Source organism: Phocoena phocoena, chromosome 7 (assembly GCF_963924675.1).
Source record: "Phocoena phocoena chromosome 7, mPhoPho1.1, whole genome shotgun sequence".
Classification (NCBI taxonomy): domain Eukaryota; kingdom Metazoa; phylum Chordata; class Mammalia; order Artiodactyla; family Phocoenidae; genus Phocoena; species Phocoena phocoena.
In genome coordinates, this window is record NC_089225.1 from 85001793 (window position 1) to 85025467 (window position 23675).

General features: G+C 48.1%; 1 protein-coding gene across 5 annotated transcripts in view; it reads left to right on the forward strand.

The window, feature by feature from the left end:
• The first annotated feature begins 292 nt into the window (after nt 1-292).
• Nucleotides 293-23675, forward strand: part of NRP2 (neuropilin 2) — a 111106-nt gene continuing 87723 nt past the window's right edge. For 4 of the 5 annotated variants that reach the window (XM_065881120.1, XM_065881122.1, XM_065881123.1 and 1 more), the window contains exons 1-2: nt 644-716; nt 14409-14586. In XM_065881120.1, the coding sequence (XP_065737192.1) occupies nt 644-716; nt 14409-14586 (251 nt within the window). Of the gene's footprint in view, nt 717-14408; nt 14587-23675 lie in introns of all 5 variants that reach the window. The other variant, XM_065881121.1, reaches the window with a different exon arrangement.

Consider the following 23675-nt stretch of genomic DNA (forward strand, 5'->3'; position numbering starts at 1 on the left):
CAGCAGCCGCCGCAGCAGCAGCTTCCTTCCTCAGACACCCCTCTTGAGGCTGGCCAAGCGGGTGTAGCCTTTGGGGGAGGCTCCCGCTAGAGGAACCCGGTGAGGGCAAGAGCTGGGCGGCCGCCTCCCGCTCGGGCCGTCGGGTGGTCGGTGCCTCCACCAGCGTGTCGGTCCCGAGTGCCGGGGGATGTGTGTCAGTTTACGCCTCTGAGATCACACAGCTGCCTGGGGGCCGTGTGATGCCCAAGGCAAGTCTTGGCTTTTATTTTTATTATATTTTCCTTTTTTTTTTACGCTTGGCTTACGGGAAATACTCGTGATGTTGTAGGATAAAGGAAATGATACTTTGAGGAACTGGAGAGGGCATAGATGCGTTTTGTTTTTAAGAGAGGAAACCCGTCCTCTCTTCCCGGCTTGCTCCCTCTTTGCTGATTTGAAGAGCTACCCTCCTCCTGGTGAGGTGGAGATCCAGCAAGGATAAAGGTGAAGACGGGCCACCAGGACCCAGGAGGGAAACACTGACCAGTAGAAACCTTTGCAGAGGACACTGTAAGGAAGAACATAAGAGAGAGAAAAATACAAAGACTTGTAATTAAACAGGAAATCTACAAAAACAGCTCTGGAGAAAGCTTCCTTCTCCAAAATGGATATGTTTCCTCTCACCTGGATTTTCTTAGCTCTCTACTTTTCAGGACATGAAGTGAGAGGCCAACCAGGTAAGCCCCTGAAAGTTGTTGTTTTTTGTTTTTTCTATTCATTTCAATATGCCCTTACCTTTAAAAGCAACTGCTAATGCAGGGGGCCACACGCAATGGCAAAGAAGGAAGATCTCTCAATACTGAATAATTTAGAGAGAGATCCCAGCCGGCCCTCCCTACACCACCACCGCTGCTAAAACCCAACTTTTCTCTCCCGCTAGGAGTGTGTGAGTGTGTGTGTGTGTTTTGAAACATAGACAGAATTTGGCGGTGTTCAGATGTCACATATGGACTGAATCAAAGGTTTAAAAATACTACAAAGCTTTTGCATTACAGTGTTGGGGAATTTTTTTCCCCCTGTCTTGAAGCAGAACACATCTCCCTTGAGTTTCTTCAACCTAGCCAGTGAAATATAAATCATTTGCGTTCCCTCCGCTTAGCTACATTGAGCGATGTTAACTGAAGGGCTTGGGAACTACAAGAGGCTAGTTTGGGTTTTCCAGTGCTGTAGATTGTTTGCAGAATGTGTGTATGAGTCTCAGCATCACCGGGCTTAGGCTGATGGAGCAAGCGGTCTTGTGGCTGAGCTAGGGGCTTGGGGCTGGGTGCTTCTGGCAACCAAGCGTTTGGTCATTCAGCTCTCTTTCCTGCTGTATTTTCTGGGGAAGAAAATCATGTGTTCTTTTAAAAATTATCATTAGGTAACACAAACTATGTGGCCCTCAAAGGTCTCTCATTCTTGTGAAGTGGTCAGAAACTTTTGAGTGGAATTTGTTCTGCCAAAAAGGGTGCGTGGACAGACTGCAGAGATAAGTACTGCAAGGCCCAGAGCAGTGTGGGGCCGGTATTTGTGAGCTAGGGGCACACTCTCTGACAAGGGCTGGTTCCAGGGAATCCAGTGGGGCATGTTCTCGCTTCCGCATACCACTCTCCCGGGTGAGCCTCTCTCCCCTCTGACAACAGTGTCGCAGTCTGACAAAACTCTTAAAAGCTGCTACAGGTGATTGAGAGTGGGGAAACCATCCCTGGAGGAAATGGGGAAAAGAAAGAGAGGAGAAAAAGCCTTCCTGAAGTGCCCTTACCCGCAGACACTTCGAAGTCTGCCACTGCAGCGATAGCACTAACCCCTTGCAGCCTCCCGGGCCCTCCCCCATCACAGCGGACTAGTGGGAGCCCGCTGTGGGGCCCCGGGACTCTGATTCTCACTCCTCAGCACTGGCACGCACCCCACTCGAAGCTTGGGTGTTTATTTAAGGGGGAGAAAGATTCGCGAATGCCCTTGTTATCCAAATCCACACGTTTGCTGCGTCTTCTCTGCCATAACTGGTCTTCAAAGCAGTTGAAAATCGTATCAAAGAGATGGGTGCAGGTCCCACTTGGGGAGATTTCCTGTGGCTCCCCATTCCCTGTTGCCTTAATTCTAAGTTCCCAGCTTGAAGCGAAATTAAATTACCTCCCACAGACCTGAAAGCTGCATAAATTATGTATGTGTGATTCGCTGTGTGTATATATGTGTGTGTGTGTGCGCGTGTGTGCCCGCGTGCGCGCGCGGTGAGGATGCCCACGGTACATTATGTATTCAGGCACGGACTCTGGTAGGCCCCGGCGCGCGAGCGCGCTCACACTGGCGCGCACACACACAGACACACACACACACACACAACTTCAGGTTCCGTGTGCTCTGAGGGGCGGGAGGGGTAATAAAGACTCGGGGGCCATCTCCTACCCCAGATGTTCTGGCATCTGTCCCCGAGCACTGCGCGGAGTGTGTATGTGTGTGTGCGACGTCCGCTCAAACCCACTCCCGCTCTGCCACCTGCCTTCCGCGCTCTCTGCAGAGCCCCCCTCCCACCCCAGCCCCGGGCCGCGCTGCGTCACTTCTAGAGAAGCCCAGAGGCGCGGAGCACAGGGCTGGTCGCCCTCCGTGAGGCCTCAGGCAGCCTCGGACCCAGGGTGGGACCTCCTAATGGGACGCGGAGCTGGGACCCGCCCGGGGTGGGTATTCTCACCCGAAAAGGCGATCGCAAGCCGCGGGCCGTTCCGGCTTTTCGTCGGAGCAGCGGACTGGCACCGGGGGAGCCGGCAGCGGGTGGCAAAGGGCGAGGCCCAGCTAGACCTCTGACTCACCCGGTGCGCGCCGGCCGGGAGGGGGCCGTGCCGGGGAGCAAGTGAGCAAATAACCCCGTGGCCAAGGCGGGCAGCCTCTTGCACTGGCGGGCGGCTGGGAGGCCCAGTGGGCGTCGCGCACCAGGCTCCCGCTGTCCTTGACACGCCGGCCGCCTTGCCAGCTCGCAGCGCCGCCGCCCGCCTGTCTCCCTCCTGCCCCGGCTCGGGGGCTCGGGGACTCGGGGCCGCTCGGAGGGCCCTGCCCGGAGCGCCCCCTCCTGCCTCGCGCACTCCACTTTGCGCTGCATTACCCCTGCTGCCCCCAGAGAGCCGGCTTTGAGGGGCTGGGGGCCCGAGCGCTGGACGAGCTGGGTGGCGGGAAGACTGGGTGGGATTCGGAGCGGAAGTTGGAGGCGCAAAGGAGGCAGCTTGAGCCGCGGGAATGAGAGCAACTTGCGCGGCCTCTAGTAGCGCTGCGCGCCGGGCGCCCGCGGGTGCGCGCGAACAGGTGAAGAGCACGCGGCGCGCGGGCATTCCACGTGGTGGGGACGTGGTGGCCCCCCAGCCTCCCCCCTACCCCGCGCAGTCTCTAACGCCGCATCGATTTGTTTGGGCTACGCAGCAGAAACAGAGCCGAGCGATCCATAAACATTCTATTAGGCAAAAATATTCCCAGCGAAAGCAAAACCGAAGCTCAAGCCTGGGCTAAGTGGGCCGCCTCCAGCTCCTGCAGCCTTGTCCCCTCCCCCTCCTGACTGAGGACACCTCCAGGGAGAAGCTTGCGGCATTTCCTCAACGCTGCCCATTGCCAGAAAGTTAAGTCGCCGCTGCGGTTCTCCGCCTGGGAGAAACCTCTGCAGTCGCCGGCGAGTTCCGCCTCCCCTCCCCCGCCATCTCGCTCTTTGCTTTTCCGCTAGGGAAAAAGAAATATTCACGGCCAGTGCTTCATTTTCACTGATTGATTTCTCTTTAATATCAACAGAAGTTAATGGAGGCGGGGCGAGCTGTGATTAAACGGCTGCCCCCAGCCTTCGCCTCGGGCTAGCGCACCTCCGTTTTCCCCACCAGGTCCCCGGCGCCCGGCGGCTGGGTGGGGGGGCATCCACAAAGCTAATGTCCAGGGGCTGGCGGGGGTGATGGGGTGGAATGAACCGCTCGCCCCTCCGGGAACCTCTGCGGTATGGGGGTGGGAATCAGCTTTCCGGGCCAAGCTTAGGGGATCTGGCTCAACCGTGTCACCGCTTCTGCGGCTCCGGTTGAATTTCTCTGGAATGGGAGGAGATCGGCGCTCTGGTTTACTGGCGTGTGCTCACCACTCGCCTCCCTCCCACCACCTCCCTTCCTTTGGGTTTCAGACGGAGAGGAGAGCCCCCTGGCGCTAGCCATTCCCCGGTCAGCGCCTGGCCGCGAAACTCCCCTTTGCTGGACTTAATCTCGTGGTCAGCGGGGGACGGGGTTTTGCTCAGGAAATCATCAGGCCCTGACAATGGGTTTCTTCAGATAGTGGCAACTCCCAGCCCTAACGTTTCCGCACCTCCGGGACACACTGCTTGGGGCCAAAAGAGCCCGGACCCTGTAACCAAAAACCGCCCCTCCCTTACACCCGCCTCCGCCCGCCCCTTGCCTGGAGAACTTTGATCTGTGCTTGAGTTTTAACACCATTGCCACGGACACTGGCAAACGCAGTAAATTCAACCTTCCGTCTGGACTGGATGATCAGATAAGAGGTGTAAATTAGCTGTGGGAGACAGGTCTGGTTCAAACAAATGCTGAAAGCGAAGCAACGGCAGTCTAGGCTCCGGAGAAGAGTTTGAAGAGGGTTCCCTTTTTAGCCTGTCTCCACGAATGGCAGGATGGCTGTGGGCAGGCATAAAAATTTGCAAGCAGATCTATAAACTCCTGGATTCGGCACAGACAGCCTGCTCTAGGCTCTGGGGACTGGTCCCGTGCCCGCATTCAGTGGGTACCCAGTCAACTTTATCCCATAAGCAGCCACTGGAGGTAGTGAAGCTAGCGCCAGTTGCCAACAGAGCACACAGTGCAAAACAGTGGAAAGAGAAGAGTTCCCCATGAGGGCTCCAGGGCAAGCTCCTTCTTGTCCAAGTTGTGCCTGGTAGAATTGTGTATGCCCAGGCAGCACCGCAGGTCTGGACTTTTCATGTCATGCCGTGGAGCCCTCAGATTAAGCCACAGAGCACCCAACTGGCAAAATGAAATGTTGGAAGGCTGCAGTGACTGAGAACCCCAGGCTATCCAGGCAGGACTCCTGCTGTCTACTAAATGGCTCTCATCTCCTGCTGTTGAATGTATAGTTCATATTCTGCACCCAAAAGGTCAGTTCCTATCTTCACAGTGTAGTCGAGTCTAGGGCTCGAAATGCCAGTTCATATGCAATGAGGCATGAAAGCAAATAACAGTTGGGGAGAGGCCCCCCGGGGATCAGTGGGGAGAGACACCATAGACTGGATGGTTCTGAGGACCCTGTCTGGTGTTTTTCATTTGACTCAGCTACTTATTGAAGGAGCTGACTTTGGGTGACCCAAGTGTGAGACAGTTCTGAGTTGACAGAATTCAGAGCCAGGTTCATCGGTAAAGAGTTTTCAGAATATATTCCCCCAAAGTCCAGTTTGGGAAGACTTTAGGAGCAGAAGCATAATATCTTTTTAATTTCTTGCACTGATGAGAAAAGACTTGAAAAGTGACATCTGGGCAGTTGTTTGTAGTATCATTAACATATTTGAGGTATTTTATCATCTGACCATCGTTTGCCACTGGGTAAGCTGTGAGGCACCCTCTCTGAGTGTCAGGTTTGTGTTTGATCCCTGGAAGTTTGTCTTTGTGTGGTTCCTTCCAGGTAAGGCATTCACTTTTTTTTTTTTTTTTTAATTAACCCATTCCTGGTATTGCGGAAGTTTGTCCTAGAGAACCTACAGCCTTTTCCAAAGCTTTGTCTGCTTCGATGAGAAATGGCTGAAGGCTTAATGGTCTCATTACCTAACAGGATTCAGTGGGGTTGGATTCCAGGACACAGTGGCCTTGTAGCATGGCTGGCCCTCCAGGAGAAAGCATCTTCTAAAGGTTTAGGAAGCTGTCAAGTTTAGATAAGGCTGAGCTCTGATCCTAGGGGACCTTGGTTGTATTAATAAGGAGAAATTAATTTTTAACCACTGGGAACATTGCCAAATTATGTGACCTTTGGCAGACCAGCTGTGCGGTAAAAATAAATCCCCCATCTTTGAAAATGCTGCTCCTCTCAAGTAGAACAATACCAACGTGGCATTTAGGATGGGGAAGAATGGGGTTGAGGAGACAGGAGAGAAATGGCAGCTGCAGAGAAAAAAACCCTCTGATGTTGTGACACAGTTTCAGACTTGAGCCATCTAGTCACACCCCTGCCACACCCTCCCCCAGACACACACCCTGGTTTCCAGGACCCAGGAAAGAGGGCCAGGATGGCAAGCACCTGAGGTGCCGGGAGTGGAAACTGTGTTAAGTGCTTCCAGCTCACTCACACCCCAGCCTCAAACACATCTCTCATTGTTCACACACAGATTCCTGGCACGGGGGAGAAAAAGGAGTTTTCAAACAGGCAAAACATTTTTCTTGCCCTAAATGCCACTAAATAAGTTTGTCACTGAAATGTTTTGGGGAGACCTTCATCGGACTTCCCAGCTTCTGAAGCATTGGAGCCAGACCACCTGGATTAAAATCCAGCTCAGCCACTTGACAGCTCGGTGATCCAGAATCCTTCATCTCTCTGTACTTCAGTGTCTTCGTCTGTAAAATGTATTTGATAATAATAGCTGATTTCTAGGGCTGTTGGGCTATGTCAGATTACATAGAGTACTGTTTAGTACATATTAAGCTGTCTATTCGGAAGTCATTTAATCTTCAAAACAGCTTCAGTGGGGTTAACAGTATCTGGTGATCATAGAAAGATAGAAAGGACACTAACACCCATGTGGTAAGTTGATGTTACTTTTATGAGTTTTTTTTTTAATAAACAGATAATTTACGCCTTCTCAGCTCTTACCCCACTAAACCTTTGTCTGGTTTTATAAGCATCAGGTGATCTCTCAGCACACTGTTCTTCAGAGACGGATGTTCTCTGCTGGATTCTCATCTTAGATTTATGTCTGTTCTTTGCATTTTTTTTCTCACCTGGGTTTTCTACTTTCAGTGTTCTCGCCTCTACTGATTGTTTAAATCTCTCTCTTTCCCTTCCCTCCTCTTCCATCCTTCATCGCTGAAAGTGTGCTCAGCAGGGAGTGCTGCGTGGAAGGGGCTCCCTGAACGTGTAATAACTTCTACTCTGGCATTAAGGCCCCTCAGCAGCTGAACTCAAAAAAGTCGTCATAAAGACAAAATAGCTTTTACCCAGCAAGATTCTTAATGATCCCATTTCTCTCTGGGTCTTCATAAAGGAGTCATGATCTAATCCAGAAAGAAAAGGGAGGAGGCTGGGAATAACAAAAGGAAGGCGTGCAGTGGGTAGGGCTGCTGGCCAGCTGAATGCACACAGCCAGTGATACCCTGCTCACCGCCTCTCAAGATCCCGTGATAGCCAGGGATCCAGGTTCTGGCCAGTCTTTCAGCGAAGAAGATAAAGGGAATTGCAAATTACTGGACCAAGCGGAGATAATAATTGTTTTGATAAAGGGGAAAAATAAAACAGATGTGCCTAAAAGGCATATTGGGGGCCAGGGGAAGGGAGCCGGGGAGGGATGGGTAGAGAACTAAACTGACACCCAGCAAGAGTCTAGTGATGAAGCAGTAGTTTGAACCTTCTTGGCACTACTGAAAACAAATATCTAGAGCTTGCCTTTGGGAGGGTAGGGGGATGGAGTGAGGGGGCAAGAAAACCCTCAGATAAATTAATTTTACCATTATTAGAATTAAAATGTAATATCTTTTGAACTTCATCATTATTATCTGAGGTTATTGTGTCCTATGAGATATAGTTCACGCTAGCTCTACCTTGATCTATGACTAGGTATTATTATCCCAGACAAGTCCTCTAAACTCTCGGTTCACCAATTAAAAAACGTTTGCATTTACTAGGAGCTGTGGGTGGGGAAGGAAGGGTGGTAGCTGGATAAGCAGAACAATTTGTGACGAGGCTTTCTTAGCATTTGTGATACCTATGGATACTTTTGGTGTTACGCCAGTCAGTTATTAATTCATCAAGCCTCATTGAGTCTGACTTTTGGGAAAGACTCTGGATTTGATGCTGTGTGGTTTGCCAAAGATGAACAGGTGGTCCAGCAGCATGGATAAGGCTCTCTCACACCGTAGAAGATGCTAAAGAGCTTCAGCCTCAGAGGTTGGGAAAGGTCACTCGTGGTGTGGGGAGATCAGGGAGGGCAGAGGTGCCGTGTGAGCCTGGATTGAGAGTATAGATGAGTTAGAGCTGGGAAAGGCATACCAGGGGAAGGGGAAATGGGAGCAGAGAAGGGAACACTTCTTGTCTGGGGAACACTCAGAAACTGCAGTTTAGATGGTGTGGAGGCAAATAATTGCAAATCAGGTTGGATATAGTAGCTTGTGCCAAATGCAAGGCCCAAATTGCTGGGCCAGGGGGTTTGGATTTCATTTACTAACCAATGGGGAGCCATGAAAGTTTCAACAGAAGCCTTTAGTTAATCAAAATAAATGAAAAAAATTATATTACCTTTTGGAGAGGCCCTAAAATTATTCTTCTTCTATTTCCTTCCCCAAATGTCTGTTGAAAGGGTCAGAAATTGTAATCCCAGGTCTCTCATGATTGGCATCAAAATTGCATTTGCAATGAGGGCCGGGAAAGAGTGGACATAAATATAAACTAATGATATTATATTGGTTGCCCTATTGGAATTGTGTTTGCTTATGATATAAGATGACAAATAATGAGGTTACCACAGGTGGCATGATTTGAGGTCAGGGAAGGTAATCGCCTCAAACTACATTTTAACGATTAAATGAAGGTTCATTTTTCGCATCCAGACTGAGGAGAAGAGACTTCCCAAAGGCCCTATTTCCAGACCCAACTTCCAGTTCTCTCCCTGGTGAATTCATCGGAGGTGTTTCAGAAGAGGAAGTTTGCCTCGTTCCTCACTTCTTTTTCCATGCTCATCTGCTGGCTTCCTGTCCCCCTCTCTGATTCCCTCCATCCTGCCCCCCCCCAGACGCTTCTTTTATTCAGATTTTGAACCTTATCATTGCAGAAGTTCACAGGGATTTGCATTTGCTGCGCCTTCAGGAGTGGATCACTCACTGCCGCCCAGCCCCATAAATTGAATAGATTGCATCCCTTCCCAGTTGCCTTAGGAAGTGGTCAAACAGCCACATTCCTGGGCTGATGGATTGGCTCATTTCTTCCCAGCTTAAGCCAAGATACAGATTTTATGAGACTGTCTTGTGACAGGCTGAAGTCGCTTTGAATAAAACAAAATCCAGCCTCAGCCCACAGAAATCACTCTTTAAAAGCAGCTTATCCAAGGTTAGTGAGCAAAATTTGGTTCAAACCCTGAGCACAGGACTTAGATGATTTGAGTGAGAGATTGGAAGAAACTCTTTTTTTCTGTCTTTCTTTTCATGCATCACTGTTGTTGAGATGCTCACACACAGAACTGTGTATCCCTAATATTTATAAATATACAGCCACAGCCTCAGTTAAGAAAAGAAACCCACGTCAGTAGAGCTACTGTGATTGAAAGAGACATTTGAACTCTCCATAATGCAGGACAGATACTTTCACCTGAAGAATCCTGGAGTTTTGTTTCAGGCTTACTAAGCAAATGAAACAGAAATTAACACCTTGCATAAATATCTTATTGTCTAGGAGGGTAGAGAATCTTTTAAATTTCGGGTTCATCTATGGGTTACAGAATTTTTACCCCCTCCTCATTATACAGGCTTTGAATTTCAGAACTGCAACTGACCTTTAGAACTACTCCCCTCAGTTTATAGATGAGAAAACAAAGGCTCAGAGTTGTTTACTAACTTCCCCAAGGTCACACAGCTTGTCAGTGGGGAGACCATACTTGAATACAAGGCTTCTTACTAGTTAAGTGGCAAGACTTCTCTTTTGAAATCATAGAAAGCGCTTCTTCTTTTCCTTGCTACCAATAATTAAATAAAAACAATGCTGTGGAAATAGGAACAGGATGGGATTGTGTTGTGAACAAAGGATAAATTATAAAGTAAATAAAGCATATTATTTTTTGGGGAAATGAGACTGCTTTTCTCCACCAAGTGCCCTCAGGTATATATGTGAAATTGATGTCTTCTAATCCTTCTACTCTTTCTCTTTTCTTTGGCATTTTAAAGTAACTAGGGAACTGAGATTTAGTGGGTTTCAAACCCAGTTCCAGGAAGTCCTGATGTTCTTACAGAGAAGCCCCATCAGAGAGGAGGGGAGGGACTTAATGGTGGGGATACTGCACTGATTCTGGTCACCCTCCATCCCCACACCCAAGAAGAGCTCCACTTTTAGCTGCTTTGCCCATTGGAGTTCTGGATAGAGTTCTGATCAAGGAAAACACAAACACTTCTAAAAATAACTTTGAAAACTACGCACTTAATTCAATCCTCTCAATGAATTACAGTTTAGGAAGCTGAGACACAGGAAGGTCACAGGGAGTTGAGAGTCCGAGTGCTGCATCCCCTCTTCTTGCTAATGTCAGCCCCCCTCCCCTCCTAGTAATCTGGTCCCCTTACCCCAGACCCACCTTTGACATCACCTGACTCTCCAATCCCCTATCCAGCCAGCCTAAGTTTCCTGTTTTTGCCAAGGACTTTTACTTTCAGTTCAGCTAAAATGAGTGATCTGATTCTTCTACTGTGGGACAGCCCACAGCCTGTTGCCTGGTGTCACCTGGTGTCTCTGGCCATCGCAAAGTAAGCCATTGTAATCTGATTATTTTCAAGTCCTGGCCATCCAGTGTTTCTTTAAAACAGCTCCAGCTGAATTTCCTTAGGAGGCAGACCAGATTTTTAAAGAAGATCTATTACTCCTTCTTAGTAAGTACTTCCTAAATATCATATATTACGAAGGAACCAGTGCTTCGTCTTAAATTGGGTTCTATGGGAGGGTGAGTTCCTTCTGAAACTGGCCTTAGAATTGTAAGTGGATGGGTCCTGAATCCCTTTACCTGATCCCGGGCCAGGTTACCCCTAGGCAGCATCAGATGGTGCCTAGCTCACCAGCAAACAAGGGCATGTGCGAAAAACAAACAAAAAAAGGGAAAGATATGAAGGTCAGAAATAATCTGACCTTTCATATGTCAAATTAAAACACCTAAGTAGTCATTATGGGGGAAAAAATCAAACTTTGTGACTTTAGAACTTAGCATCCCCTTGATTTCAAATTATGTCTAGAGGTGTCACTTGAATCCTTTCATCCGTGGGCCTCTTTATCTGACCTGACCTGGCCCATTCCTTAGGTTTCCTTCCCAGATGTAGGAGAAAATCCGCTCTGAACTGTCCAGGCCTGGGTTTGCCTACTTCTCTTTGGGAAGTGAATTTGCCCCATGTGAAAGGTTTTCACAAAATAGAGAAAGAAGTCCGTCGCTTGTCAACTTGCCAAACAGGCTCAGTAGCTAAAAATTCAACAGGGTCAGCTTCCCTTCTGTATGTGGAGATTGGCCTAAAGGCGTTTGCCCTTGAGTTCAGCCCCCTTTTGGCTGGGCTGGACTCCTCTGAAACACGATAGAGAGCACTTATGCTATTCCTTTTGGAACACGACAGAGACCTCCCAAGCCCTGGATGGTGTAGCTCTTCAGAAAAAAGTCTAGCTCATTTCTATTGGGAACATGTTTGTATTTCAGAAATGGAAGGGTCCCCAAACCTGGAAATGAAAGATCAGTTATTAAGAGGAAGTGTAGAAGGATTAAGTGTGTTTTCCTTACAATTTTTACTGATGATAGATTTCAAGAATTCAGTCCTCTCCAAGAAAAATAGAGACAGAAATTCTAGTATTTATCTTGGTGGATATATGTCTGTGCAAATGATGTGTGATATTTTATGAGAGGGTGTGAAAGTGTGTACAGGACTAAAGTGTGAATTTCTAATATGTATACGTACCGGATATATGCTCGATATCTATGTTTGTGTGTGTTTCTGAGTGTGAGTGCCATCCAAACAAGAGTGTGAGTTTATAAATGTTTGGATATTGAAAAGGTTAACAACACGCAAGCAAAGCAGATGTTTTAATGAGTTCTTAAATATTTTAATAAGTGCCTTGATTTTCTTCAGATAAAGAAAGAACAGGAAAAAAGAAAGGGGTTACTCCTTTTTCCTTTGGCTAAGTGAGTTTTAACAGCCGAAAATGCAGACTGTCTGCTATGGGATATATATAGTTTAATTTTTTTTTAAGTGAGGAAATGATGACTCCTGGTGTGGGTGAGAAATGAAACCTTCCTATGAGGAAGTTTCCTGTCTTTATTGCTGATTATGTGTGCCTGGTCTAATGACTAAAAGCTTAAACTTGGGGCGGGGGAGGGGCAGGGAACTGAGGGAGAGAAGTTCTTTCAAGAGTAATTGGAGGGAAGCAGGGAAGGGATAAAGAAGGAGTTTGGATGACTTGGTTACAAGACAGGAGCTCAGCTCAGATTCCATCTGCTGAGTTCCAAGGTGAAAAATGTGGTTTGGGGTGAGTTGGTGGCAAGGCTGCAGTTTTCAGCAAAACAGCTGGCAGAGGAGCTGTACCTAGCAGAAAGTTTCCTCTCCCGTTAGCTTGGTCCGAGCAGCTGGTGATCCAAATCCCCACACCTCCACCTTTTCAGAGGGCCACCACTCTCAGCCCTATTTCGTGCCCATGAACCAGGACCAACGGGCCACAGTTTGACTTGCTGGAAGTCGTTGGGTGCCCAGCATGGTGGAGTGGTGTGGACACCTGGAAAGACTGCGGGACTAGCCGCAGAGGAACGGGCGGCACCCGGCTTAACTGCTGGCCTCATCTCTGTCTGGGCGGGGAGGCTGAGCCCATTGTCCTTCTGGACTGGGGAGGGTGCGGGGTCATTAGTTAGAGGATGATGTGGTCTCTGCAAACCAGAGGAAACGGCCTGCTTTTGTTTTCCACCCAGTAGGAAATGGAACCCGAATCCATTAGATTCTGGGCAGTTCAACGCGGCACAGTTTGAGCTCTTAGAGACGTGATGCCTAAAAGGCTACTTGTGTGGATTTGTGTGTCCCAACCATCACTGCGCAGTGTGCCCATCTTTTATGCATTTAAAGCCTGTCAGGCTGGTAATCTAAAGCAGAGGTCTGGGCGACAGTAATGCCAACATTATATAGGAGAGTGCACCTGTAGAGTTAAAAAATGCATGACCCTTTCCCTCAAAGAGTGAGCACAGGAGAAAGCCCCGTCCTGTAGGGTAGCTGCTGAGCCAGAATGCATAATTCACGGACCCCGTGCTGCTCCATGCAGATGGCGATATTAAATCGTGATTGATGCTAAGAGAGGCACACATCTTAGGAAGTTCTCCTAGAGGCTTCTGAATATTTCCAGGTCTCTTGTGCCTTCCCATCTTCTGTTCTACCGTGGTATTGAGCCAAACCCCTCCATTTCCCAGGAACCCCTCCTGGGGATGACAGAGCTTCACTCCCAAATATGAGATGCTTCAAATGTCATCACCCACCTCTTCTGCCTTTGAAGATCGCCCCCTTCCCTCCTGGCCCACATGAAGCTGTTTACCTCCAGCTGGGCACTGCTGAGGGGGAGGGGAGCAGCTACTCCCCTGCAGCCTCCTTTCCAAGGCTGGTCACCGCTGGACAAAGCAGCAGCACACTCTGGTGGTGGTGACCAGGCAGGAGGGACAGCGGCAAAAAGCTCACAGAAAACACAGGCGTCCACTCAGCACAAAGCACTTTTGTCAAAACTCTGAGGTCAGAGCCAGTGGATTCTCTAATGCAGATTTTTCCACTCAGTGTATAATGAAATAATAAATCAAATTTGTGGTGTATTTGGAATTAAGTGTTTGGGGGCTTTTGCTTTTTCTTTCTTAAAAAAAAAAAAAAAAATAGCTGAAATCACCCTCCAGGGTCTGTTCTGGCCCAAAACTGCAAATGCTTCCTCCGCATCACATATAATTGTTACCAGGCTCACTTGTGGGTCGGCACCACAAAACCACTATTGTCAGTTCCCGGAGTCTTTACTTCTGGCTCCCTGGGCTGGGCTGGGGAACACCAAATAACGTGAAGGATTTATGAGATAAAGATAGAGATGCGAGGTTTGAACGAGGAGAAGATGGGCCAAGCAGGGGAGACAGGAACAGGCAGGGAGGCATGTTAAGTTTTCAGCTTTGTTGTTTTTTTTAAAATCTCAGACCATGTAATTGGGAATACTTATGAGCATTTTCTGGAATATTTTCGTTTGGCAAGTGTGTGTGTGTGTGTGTGTGTGTGTGTGTGTGCGCGTGTGTGGTTGGGTGAGTGGGGGTAGGACGAGCTGAAATAATCTCTTCCACTGAATGAGTAAGTAGGTTAGTCTTCTGGACTGCCATAAAAGGTCTGTAAAACTGTTTTAATCAGCCACTGGTAGAGAGGAGAAACAAGGAAAGGAAAAAGAAAAAAACAGACTGTAACATATTTGAAGTTCTTTGCTTCGTGTGTCTTCTCTTCCAGACCAACCCTGTGGAGGTCGTTTGAATTCCAAAGACGCTGGCTATATCACCTCCCCGGGGTACCCCCAGGATTATCCATCCCACCAGAACTGTGAGTGGATTGTTTATGCCCCCGAACCCAACCAGAAGATTGTCCTCAACTTCAACCCTCACTTCGAAATCGAGAAGCACGACTGCAAGTAAGCACCATCCTGTACCATGTACATCCACGAGACACACACCCCCCCACCCGCTCCCCAGGCTTCTGCCATACCTGCCGCCTCGTGGCAGCTCCCCTGGCCCTAGGACCTGCTGAGCAGTGGTGGATCCTGGCCCCAGAGGGAAACCTCAAGAGATTTATTTCTTTCAGTGGAAATAAAAGCCTAGTTGATCCCATAGTATGGAGGAAAGCGCCTTCCTGAGTGAGGAGTGTAAAGAATACACCCTAAATTCAAAGGCTGGCAGTGGAGGAGAATTCCACGTAGGGGCAGAGGGGCGGGGAGTACACAACGCCAGCTCTTGACTTTAAGATTGACTTTCCCCTTGGAGATCTCCCCATTTCCACTGCCTCTCCCACATGTAGAAACCCCAGCAGCTTCCTTAAATAAAACAGTAGCCAGATTCCCCAAGTGGAGACTTCCTGTGTCTCCAACCGTGGACGATCAGGCCGTTATTTTATGAAGCAGCAGCAGGTTTCCTTATAGGGAGAGAGCTAAAAAGCTGAGTCTATGCTGGTAGGTCTGAGATTCGCATTGATTCTTGGTATCGGTGCTGTACAGGTTAGAGTCTCAAAGCGGGTGCTATGGATTTATTTAACAAACACTCTTCTAATTGCTTTGTAAATATCAATCCATTCAGTTCTCACAATGGCCCTGGGAAGTTGGTGCCATTATGACCTCCATTTTGCAGATGAGAAAACCAAAGTCCAGAGAAGTTAAGTCACCCGAGGTGACTCAGCTGGGCTCACAACATTGGTCCTGCCATCTTGGAAATGTGTGGCTTAGGAGAGACCAAGCAGACATTTAGACATCTGTGAGTGCTTTAGACATGCCGTGTTGGGACTTCCCTGGTAGTCCAGTGGCTAAGACTCTGCGCTCCCAATTCAGGGAACCCGTGTTCCATCCCTGGTCAGGGAACTAGATCCCACAGGCCACAACTAAGAGTTTACATGCCGCCACGAAGACCCAGCACAGCCAAATAAATAAATAATTTTTTTTTAAAAAAAAAGGAAGAAAAAAGAAACACCACGTTAACACCAAGGTCCCTATAAGTTAAGGTGAGGGAGGAAGCAGCATTGCAATGTCAAGAGTGTGAATGCCCTTTGTACTGTCTAGTGGGCTCCATCTTAAAGTCTTTCCTCGCTGAAACCAAAGTGAGAGTTTTCTATACAGGATAGAATGTGCCAGCGATCGTGTCCTGCTCCAAACGAGTGCCTAGAACATGCCACTGCTCTGATGGGTGTTCAGTGGCCCCTTATGATTAATAGATAGTCTGAGCATTCCTTGTGAGCAAAGCATTGTGAAGGCTGAAAAATTAATAAAGGGATCAGCTAGCAGGAGACGTACAGGGGAGCAGGTCTAGGTCTGGGCCCGTGCTACCTTGTGGAGGAGAACAAGGCTCCTCTTTAACCAGAGTTCGACCGGGAGGCACAGTGAATCAATGTCACTGTTATCCTCCTAGGACTCCTTTGCACCTTCATAATGGTTTTTTCCTAACAAGAGGTAGTCTCTGTTGAAAACCGAAGGGTTTCCCGGGTGGTCGCCTCATGTGACAAAGAGTCATAAGACGGAGTTATAATCCCAGATCCACTCTTGACTCCATGGATGACATAGGGTAACTAACCAGTTCCTCTTTGTCTAAGTGAAATGCACAGCCTGTGTATATTTGCACAGCACCTCAAGGCTGCCAATTCCCTGCCAGTGAACTTTACCAAAAATTTCTGTTAGAAGAGCTTCTTTATAAGGTATAAAGCTTCTGGTGCCTCTGGCTGGGTTACAGAAGGTTGGCACAGACCGAAGCGCGATGTACTGAGAGCTTGGGTCTGAGCTCAGAGAACTTTGACTAATCACCTGTCTCAACAGAGGGCCAAAATCTGTTATGCTTATGCCAGCAAATCTCCCAGGAAAATTGCTGGGAGGTCATCTCATGTATATTCATAGTGGCAGAGAGAGAAGGCATGGCTTTGGGAAGGGAAAACTCAGGAACTGGTGAGCATGACTTAAAACATGTTGGAAGCATGTTCCTGCCCAGTCTGGGGCTGTGGCATACCCCTTGCCCTCAGGACTCAGCCCCAGGGATGGAGCCAGCACAAGGTCTCTGAAGCCACTGGGAACAGAGGAACCAAGACGTTGCCTCTGGCTGGAGTTAGAGTAGGGGAAGCAGGTAAGTTACAAGGTTATTCTGACGCTTCTGGTGCTTACCGTCCATACAAGTAGCTTCCTGTTTTTCTCCCCACTCCCCCAATTCCATGCTTCCAGCTTGAACCGAAAAGTTCAGGGAGGTCAGAAAAAGATCTTTCTGGAGTCTCCTTGCCCCAGTGCCAAAGTGTCAGCAAGACGCCTCTGCTACTTAACCTCATCCTTACTTCTCTTACCCTCCCCCGTTTCTCCTCCACTCCCCATTTCTCTCTCATTCTCATTGATTTTTCTACTTAGAAAGACACATCCGGTTCTCTCCATCTCTCACCCTGCAAGGTATTTTTAACAGTCTTCACTGCCATCTGTATTCAGGGTTAAATGGGTTCCTCCTCCCCCGCTGCCTTGTTTCACTTTCTTGTGAAGGGGACAGTCCTGAAGGTTCTGTCCTGTTTCTCCTCTCTCCCGCTCTCATTTTCCTTCCAAGGGAGCTCCCGGGTTGGAAAGCACTTACTATCAAAGGAAATTAGCATCCTTTCTCTTTTCGTTTCAGTGCATGTTTCCAATTGGGTTTGGCTCTCAAGGCCCGCAGGGTAGACACGTACCGAGAGAAAACGGCCCAAAGGGCCTTCCGAGGAGAGCATGCAGCAGCAACATTCCCTGCAAAAAGAAATATGAGTAAGAGCTTCAGGGAAAAAAAAAAACACCCAGCCCCGCTGTGCAAAAAGGGCAGTGGTCAGCATGCCTGCCCTTTTCTGTTTTCCCCTCTTCTTCCTTTGTGCACGATTAACTGCAAAGATGGCCCCATGACCTGGGCATGGGCCCTGCTATGAGAGGATTAGCCTGGCTGGTGGCCCCTAAGCCTTTGGCAGCTTGTCCCTCGAAATCCACATCCTAAAGGTGGAGCCCGTTGGTGAATAAACCCCAGACAGACAGACATTTTCCCCTAACCGTCGCTTGCTAATTTTGTTCCATTTAAGTCTGCCGTCTGCTTGGAAACTTTCACTCACCAGCCCCGGTTTTGCCTGAGTCAGTACAGTCCGAGGCCACCATCTGCAGTGAGCTCCCAACTCCTCCCTCTGGCCGTCTGCAGGAATCCAAGCCCCAGCACCCACAGGCTGCTCTGAGGCCTAGTCACCGACCGCAGGGAGAAACCAGAAACCCCTGTGGACAAAAGGGCGGGACTCAGGGCCATCTGAGCAAACAGGGAGAAGCCACTTCATTCCCCGCGGTGGGCAGGAAGATTGTGCTACGGCCTTTCCCTTGAGTCATCAGCCAAGTGGCTGAACCTTAGGGCTTTAGAAGCATATGCATGCAAACCTGAATATTCTTTTTTCCCTTTCTGAGATCTAAAGTATATGTATTCTCGAAAACACCCACCTGTGTAGGATACACAGCTTATTCACGAGCCCTCGCACAAGCCTAGCATCCCACCCCATCCCAGAGGCCCAAAGGAAACCAGAATCAGGAGTCTAGGTCCTTTTAAGAACTGGTTATTTCCAGATGGATATCTTGAAAAACATGCTTCAGAAAGTGCGAAAACCACTAGGAAGACTTGAGAGAACATTTCTTAGGCTGAAAAACCCACACAGAAACCTATACTGATAATTTGATGTGTATGTTCAGCACAGCAAATCTCATTTACCATGCCTCATTGAAATTTCCAGATTCTGAAACATACTCCTCTAAAGTTCCAAAAGGTCCTCTTTAGAAAGATTTCTGATTAAGAACATTCTAAGCCATGTGCCAAGCTTCCTTGTCTTCTTAAACAAAATTAATGCTAAGGTGAGCCAACTTTTTCTCAGTGATTCAGGCTTCTAATTCTAAACTTGACAGAGGCTGGGTAATTTCATGTTTGGGTCAGATAGATTTAGATATGAGTTTTTGTTGACATTTTAAACTTCCCAGGCCTCAGTGTCGTCATCTGCAAAACTTTGACAATGATAACTACTTTGCAAGATTTCAGTCTCTTGTTTATGTCGATACACAATAAATTCGCAACTGGGTCAGCGTCTTTGTACGTTGGGGGAATGTGTGACTTTTTTCTATCAATACTCTTGCTGTCATCTTCTGTTATGACTATACCCCTCTGATCTCTTTTTACCCTTTTATTGTGGGTATGGATTTTGCTTCAGGAGGTTTTGGTGCCTGTTGGGAAGTGTTTAGTCCTGGAGTCTAAGCTATTGTCCCAGGCCAGTGCAGTCCCAGGGCCAGCATGTCTGGTTTGCTTTCGTCAGCCACGCTCATAGCAGAGTGCGTACTAGGGTGGTCTCCCGGGGACAGAGTGTGAGAGCATCAGTGCATGGAGTCCTCGGCATTAGTTGAGCCGCTCACCATCTTTTCTTCTGAAACTCTCCCCCCACCCCGCCCCACCCACATTCTGGATATTTGAGGTTTGGGGGGATATTTGGCCTCTAGCTAAGTGTGCTGGAGAAACAAAGTGCCCTTGTGTTTATTTACGGCCAGAGGAGCTCTCTAAATCTTAGAAGATACGTGTGCTTCTCCCAAAGTAGGGGATGCTATCTTAGGAAGGGGGCACTTTCCCAGGTTGATAAGTTGACTACGGGCAACAGAGGGAACATACCAGACCTCAGTAATCTGGCCCTTCCCCAGCGGGCCAGCGAAGATTCCCTGTGCTCAATAAACATCCTCCACATACAACCTTACTACATCTGCAGGAGACCCTGTGAGGGCCAGGGGTCAGACTCTCCTCCCTCTCCCCTCCAGTGCCCCACGGCACGCTCCCCTCCATTCCCCCTTGGTGTCCTTGATTCCTCCAGCTCTCTCTCAGGGCCCCCTACTCAGAACTCCCCAAGCGTTGCCTGTTGCCCTGATCTGCTTGCTGTTTGTTCGTGCGTGGTCATCCTGTGTTCTGAGCACGTAAGTTCTCTAAGGGCACGGACCACGTGTGTCTCAACTCTACCCTCTAAGGTGCCTAGTCCTAGATGGGGCTGAGCAGGGGCATGGCATGCACATGATCGTGTCAGTGAGATTTTGGCATCTGGGTTGCCAGGATGTAAGTCAGCATGGCACGAACCCACACTGGAAGGTCAACAGAGGTGTCTTCCCTAGTCGTCCATCTTGTGATGTGACATAATGACAGCAGGAAGGTAAGACACGGGATCACAGAACTTACTAAGCTCTCTGTGACTTGGTCTTTCATCAGCAAAGTGGCAATAGACCTTTCATTCGTTCCTAGTTATTAAACATCTACTGTGTGCCAAGCGTGATGATAGCCTTGGGAATTCAGTGATGAGTAAGTAAATTGTACTCTTTGACCCTATGAAATTTAGTTTGGAAGGAGGAAGCAAGTAAAAAAATACGTGGTTACTGATGATAAAGTTGCCACATATGAGCCTGACACTGCCAAGTGCTTTACATACATCATCTCATTTGATCCTTGCAGCAAACCGTGAAATGGGAAGTGGTTGTTACTCTTCCCATTTTACAAATGAAGAACCTTGGGCTCAAAGAAGGTAAGCAACTGGCCCAAGTTTGCACTCTTGAAGGTGGCAGAGAATGGGACGAAGTGAGAGAGTGGCATGGACATATATAAACTACCAAGTGTAAAACAGATAGCTAGTGGGAAGCAGCCTCATAGCACAGGGAGATCAGCTCGGTGCTTTGTGACCACCTAAAGGGGTGGGATAGGGAGGGTGGAGGGAGATGCAAGAGGGAGGGGATATGGGGATATATGTATATGTATAGCTGATTCACTCTGTTATAAAGCAGAAACTAACACACCATTGTAAAGCAATTATACTCCAATAAAGATGTTAAAAAAAAAAAAGTGCAGAGAAGGGATTTGAAACCAGAACACACTACTTTGCAACCTGAGCTCTTTACTCTCATGCTCTATTGCCTCCGCCAACACCATGCATTCTGACCAGGGACGTGATATGAGCCCTGGGATCTACCCTTGGCTGAGGAGATCAGGGAACGCTCCCTGGAGGAGGCGATGCGTGCACTGATCCTGAAGAAGTTAGCCAGGCAAAGGGGATGGCGGTAGCGCTGGTGGCCCAGGCAGAGAGCATCATGTCAAAGGCAAGAAGGGGAGAGAATTTGATGTCTTCAGGAACCACAGTAATGTAGGGCCATCCTAGTGGCTTGTTGATACAAACCCCCTTCTCGGTGAAGAGATGACTGGGCAATGCTATTTAATTTTATTGCCTGGCCAGAAAACTTCCAGCATCTCAGCGAGGGGCTGTGGTCAGGAAGCAGGAAAGAGTGAGATGATGGGGACTCTTTGCTGTCCCACTCTCCCTGGTCAGAGTGTTTCTACAGTTTCATACCCTATATCCAGGGACCACCCCCCACCCTGCAATTTAATGCCTGAAAGTGGGGTATGGCCTGGGAAAGTCCGGGTAACACTCTGCATTAAGCTCCGCTCGTCAGTTTACTCCTCCACAAGACTCCCTGTGTACACACAGCTCTTTCCTACGAATAGAGGGCAGGAGGGCACAATGCCCAATTAGACGTGTGGCTTCAGCTGGTCTCTGGAACTCAGAGCAGAGCAAGAGTTCTCTGTGGTTCAAGAGGGTGTCTTGCACTCAGGAGAGATCCTCAGGTTGATTACTCATGACGATGTTACAGATTTACTGCCCGCTCAGCCACAGAAATATTCTGATTCCCCCAAGGAACCAATGAGCAGCAATACTTTTCTGTATCACAGCAACCCTGCTAATGACAGAAACAGATCCCCTCCAGGTACGCGGTGCAATAAACGGGAACAGTCCTGCTGCCTCGAGCTCAGCTGGCAGCCAACCCCACACTCACCAGCCTTGACCAGGGACTCCACCCAGCAGCTTAGCTCGCTGAAGAAGTGGGGGAAAACACCCCAGATTGTTCTCCGCCTACCAAGGTTAAAGAGCAGTTGGGACAACGGTTATTTTTGGCAGTTTGTTTTTAAATATGCGATGTTGCAATCGCAACTCTCCAAATGCAAGCTTCACTGTGGATGTCCTTTCTAACAATGCTTTTTTATCTTCTCATTGAGAAAATGACTTGAGATTTTCTAGTACACAATCCCACTTGTTCTGGCTCTCAAGCCTGGCACCTTCTCTGAACCCAGAGGTCCCAGAGGCCCAGCATCTCACCCCATGTAGCTCCATGTAATTCTCCCATCTAATTACACCGGGTGAGAGTCTGTCTTAAGAAATTCAGTGGGAGCTCTGGGTGTGGAGGGGATAAACAGGAGAAGGAAATAGATGAAGTAGAGAAATTAGATTTTTCTAAAAAGAGATTGTGTGTTTTCCGGTAGTCATGAGTCGTTTAGAAAAAAAAAATGTATTCTCTTTGTTTTGTCCTTTTTAGTGGCAGGGCAGTTGAAACCTTTGGATCAAGAGAAACTCAACAGAATATTTAATTCCATTCTTCTACTTTTGCCTGGATAAATCATCCCAGAAAAAAAAAAAAAAAAATTAGCTGCCCTTGTCTTTCCTTCTAGAAAAGAGCTTCCATAATCGTCCTTCATTATGAGACCTTCGCCTCACAACTCATCTCCGTTGATTGCAGAGTAGATGGTTGTATTTAATTTACATAATCAAAACTTTTTTTCCTAGAAGGAAAATCCGTGAAAAATGTTAGCTGGTTCAAAATAAAACTTGAAAAAGAAGAAGGAAGAAGAAGTGTGAGTTGGGCTTAGGTTTAGGACGGCAGCAAAAAACTCCACATGATAAAGGAAAATTCGCATGATTTTTTATGCTTTTTCCCTGGCTTTGTAGCCAAGCATCTTGGCAGTCTCTATAAATTTTTCTGCTCTGCCCCATTAGGGGCTCCATCGTACGTTTGTAGGTGGTATGGAGGGATTGTCAGTTGGACAATAATAGCAAATATTTATTAAGCTACTGACAGGTGTCAGGTGCTACTACACCAAGAACTTTCCATGTGTTACTCTCATAACAATGCTTTTGGGCTGGTACTGCTGTTATTCCCATTTAACAGATGGGGACACTGAGGCCCAGAGAAATCACAGATAGTAATGGTAGGGCTGGGATTTGAAGCCTGCTGCCCAAAGCTGCCTTCGTATACCTGTGTCCTTGTGCCCAGAGCTGTCATCTGCTGTCCCAAGGCTTAGGTATTTGGGGCCTCTCTGATTTCCTTAGATATACTTGACAAGTCTTTTCTTTTCCTTTTCTCTTTCTTCCTTTTCTTTACCTCTTCCTGCCACGTGGTCACCTCCGGGTGCCGACAGGGCAGTCAAGGAGGGAGAGAGAGCTTTCTGTGTCTTTAAATGTGAGCTGGAGGCCTGCCTCTCGGTCAGTTGTCTCTTTCTGCCTCTCTGTCATCCACCTCCGCCCCTGTCCCGCACAGCCCCCCTCGCCGTCTTCTTCAAATTCCCTGTCATTCCCCCATCACCTCACTCTCCGTCTGGAATCCGAAGATGTGAGGGCTAGTAATAGAGTGTCAGCGGAAGTAATTGATTCCTCACACAGAGAGAATTCTCCTGCCTTTAGTGTCAGTGGAGCTGCACCAGAGTCGTGGAGGGTGAGTGAGGCCTGTAAACAGCCCATGGCTGAGCTGTCAGGGTGAAGCCAGACACACTGGGGAGTGAGTAAGAGGGAAAACGGTGGAACAAATCATTGTTTTGTTGGAAAGGAAAGGAGTAAATAATATTTCAGCCCAGGAGCTGGCGGTTTGAAAGAGATGGTTGAGACCTAGGATCAGAGGGAATCCGTGCAGTGGGTTTTAACGGGAGGATTTTTCTTGGTCTCAAGGTAGGAGGTTTTGTTCCCGCCCCATACCCCCTCCGCCCCGTATCATCATTATTATCATTAAAATAATTACCGTAACAATTACAGTTGATGAGACCTCGGGTTTATAGAGCACCTTTCATCTAAATGTTCAAAGTGATTTATCCCTGTGTCATCCCTTTGAGAGCAGTAGGAGGGTAAGAAAGTATCATTATTGTTTTGGTCTTATCTGCTGGGAAACTG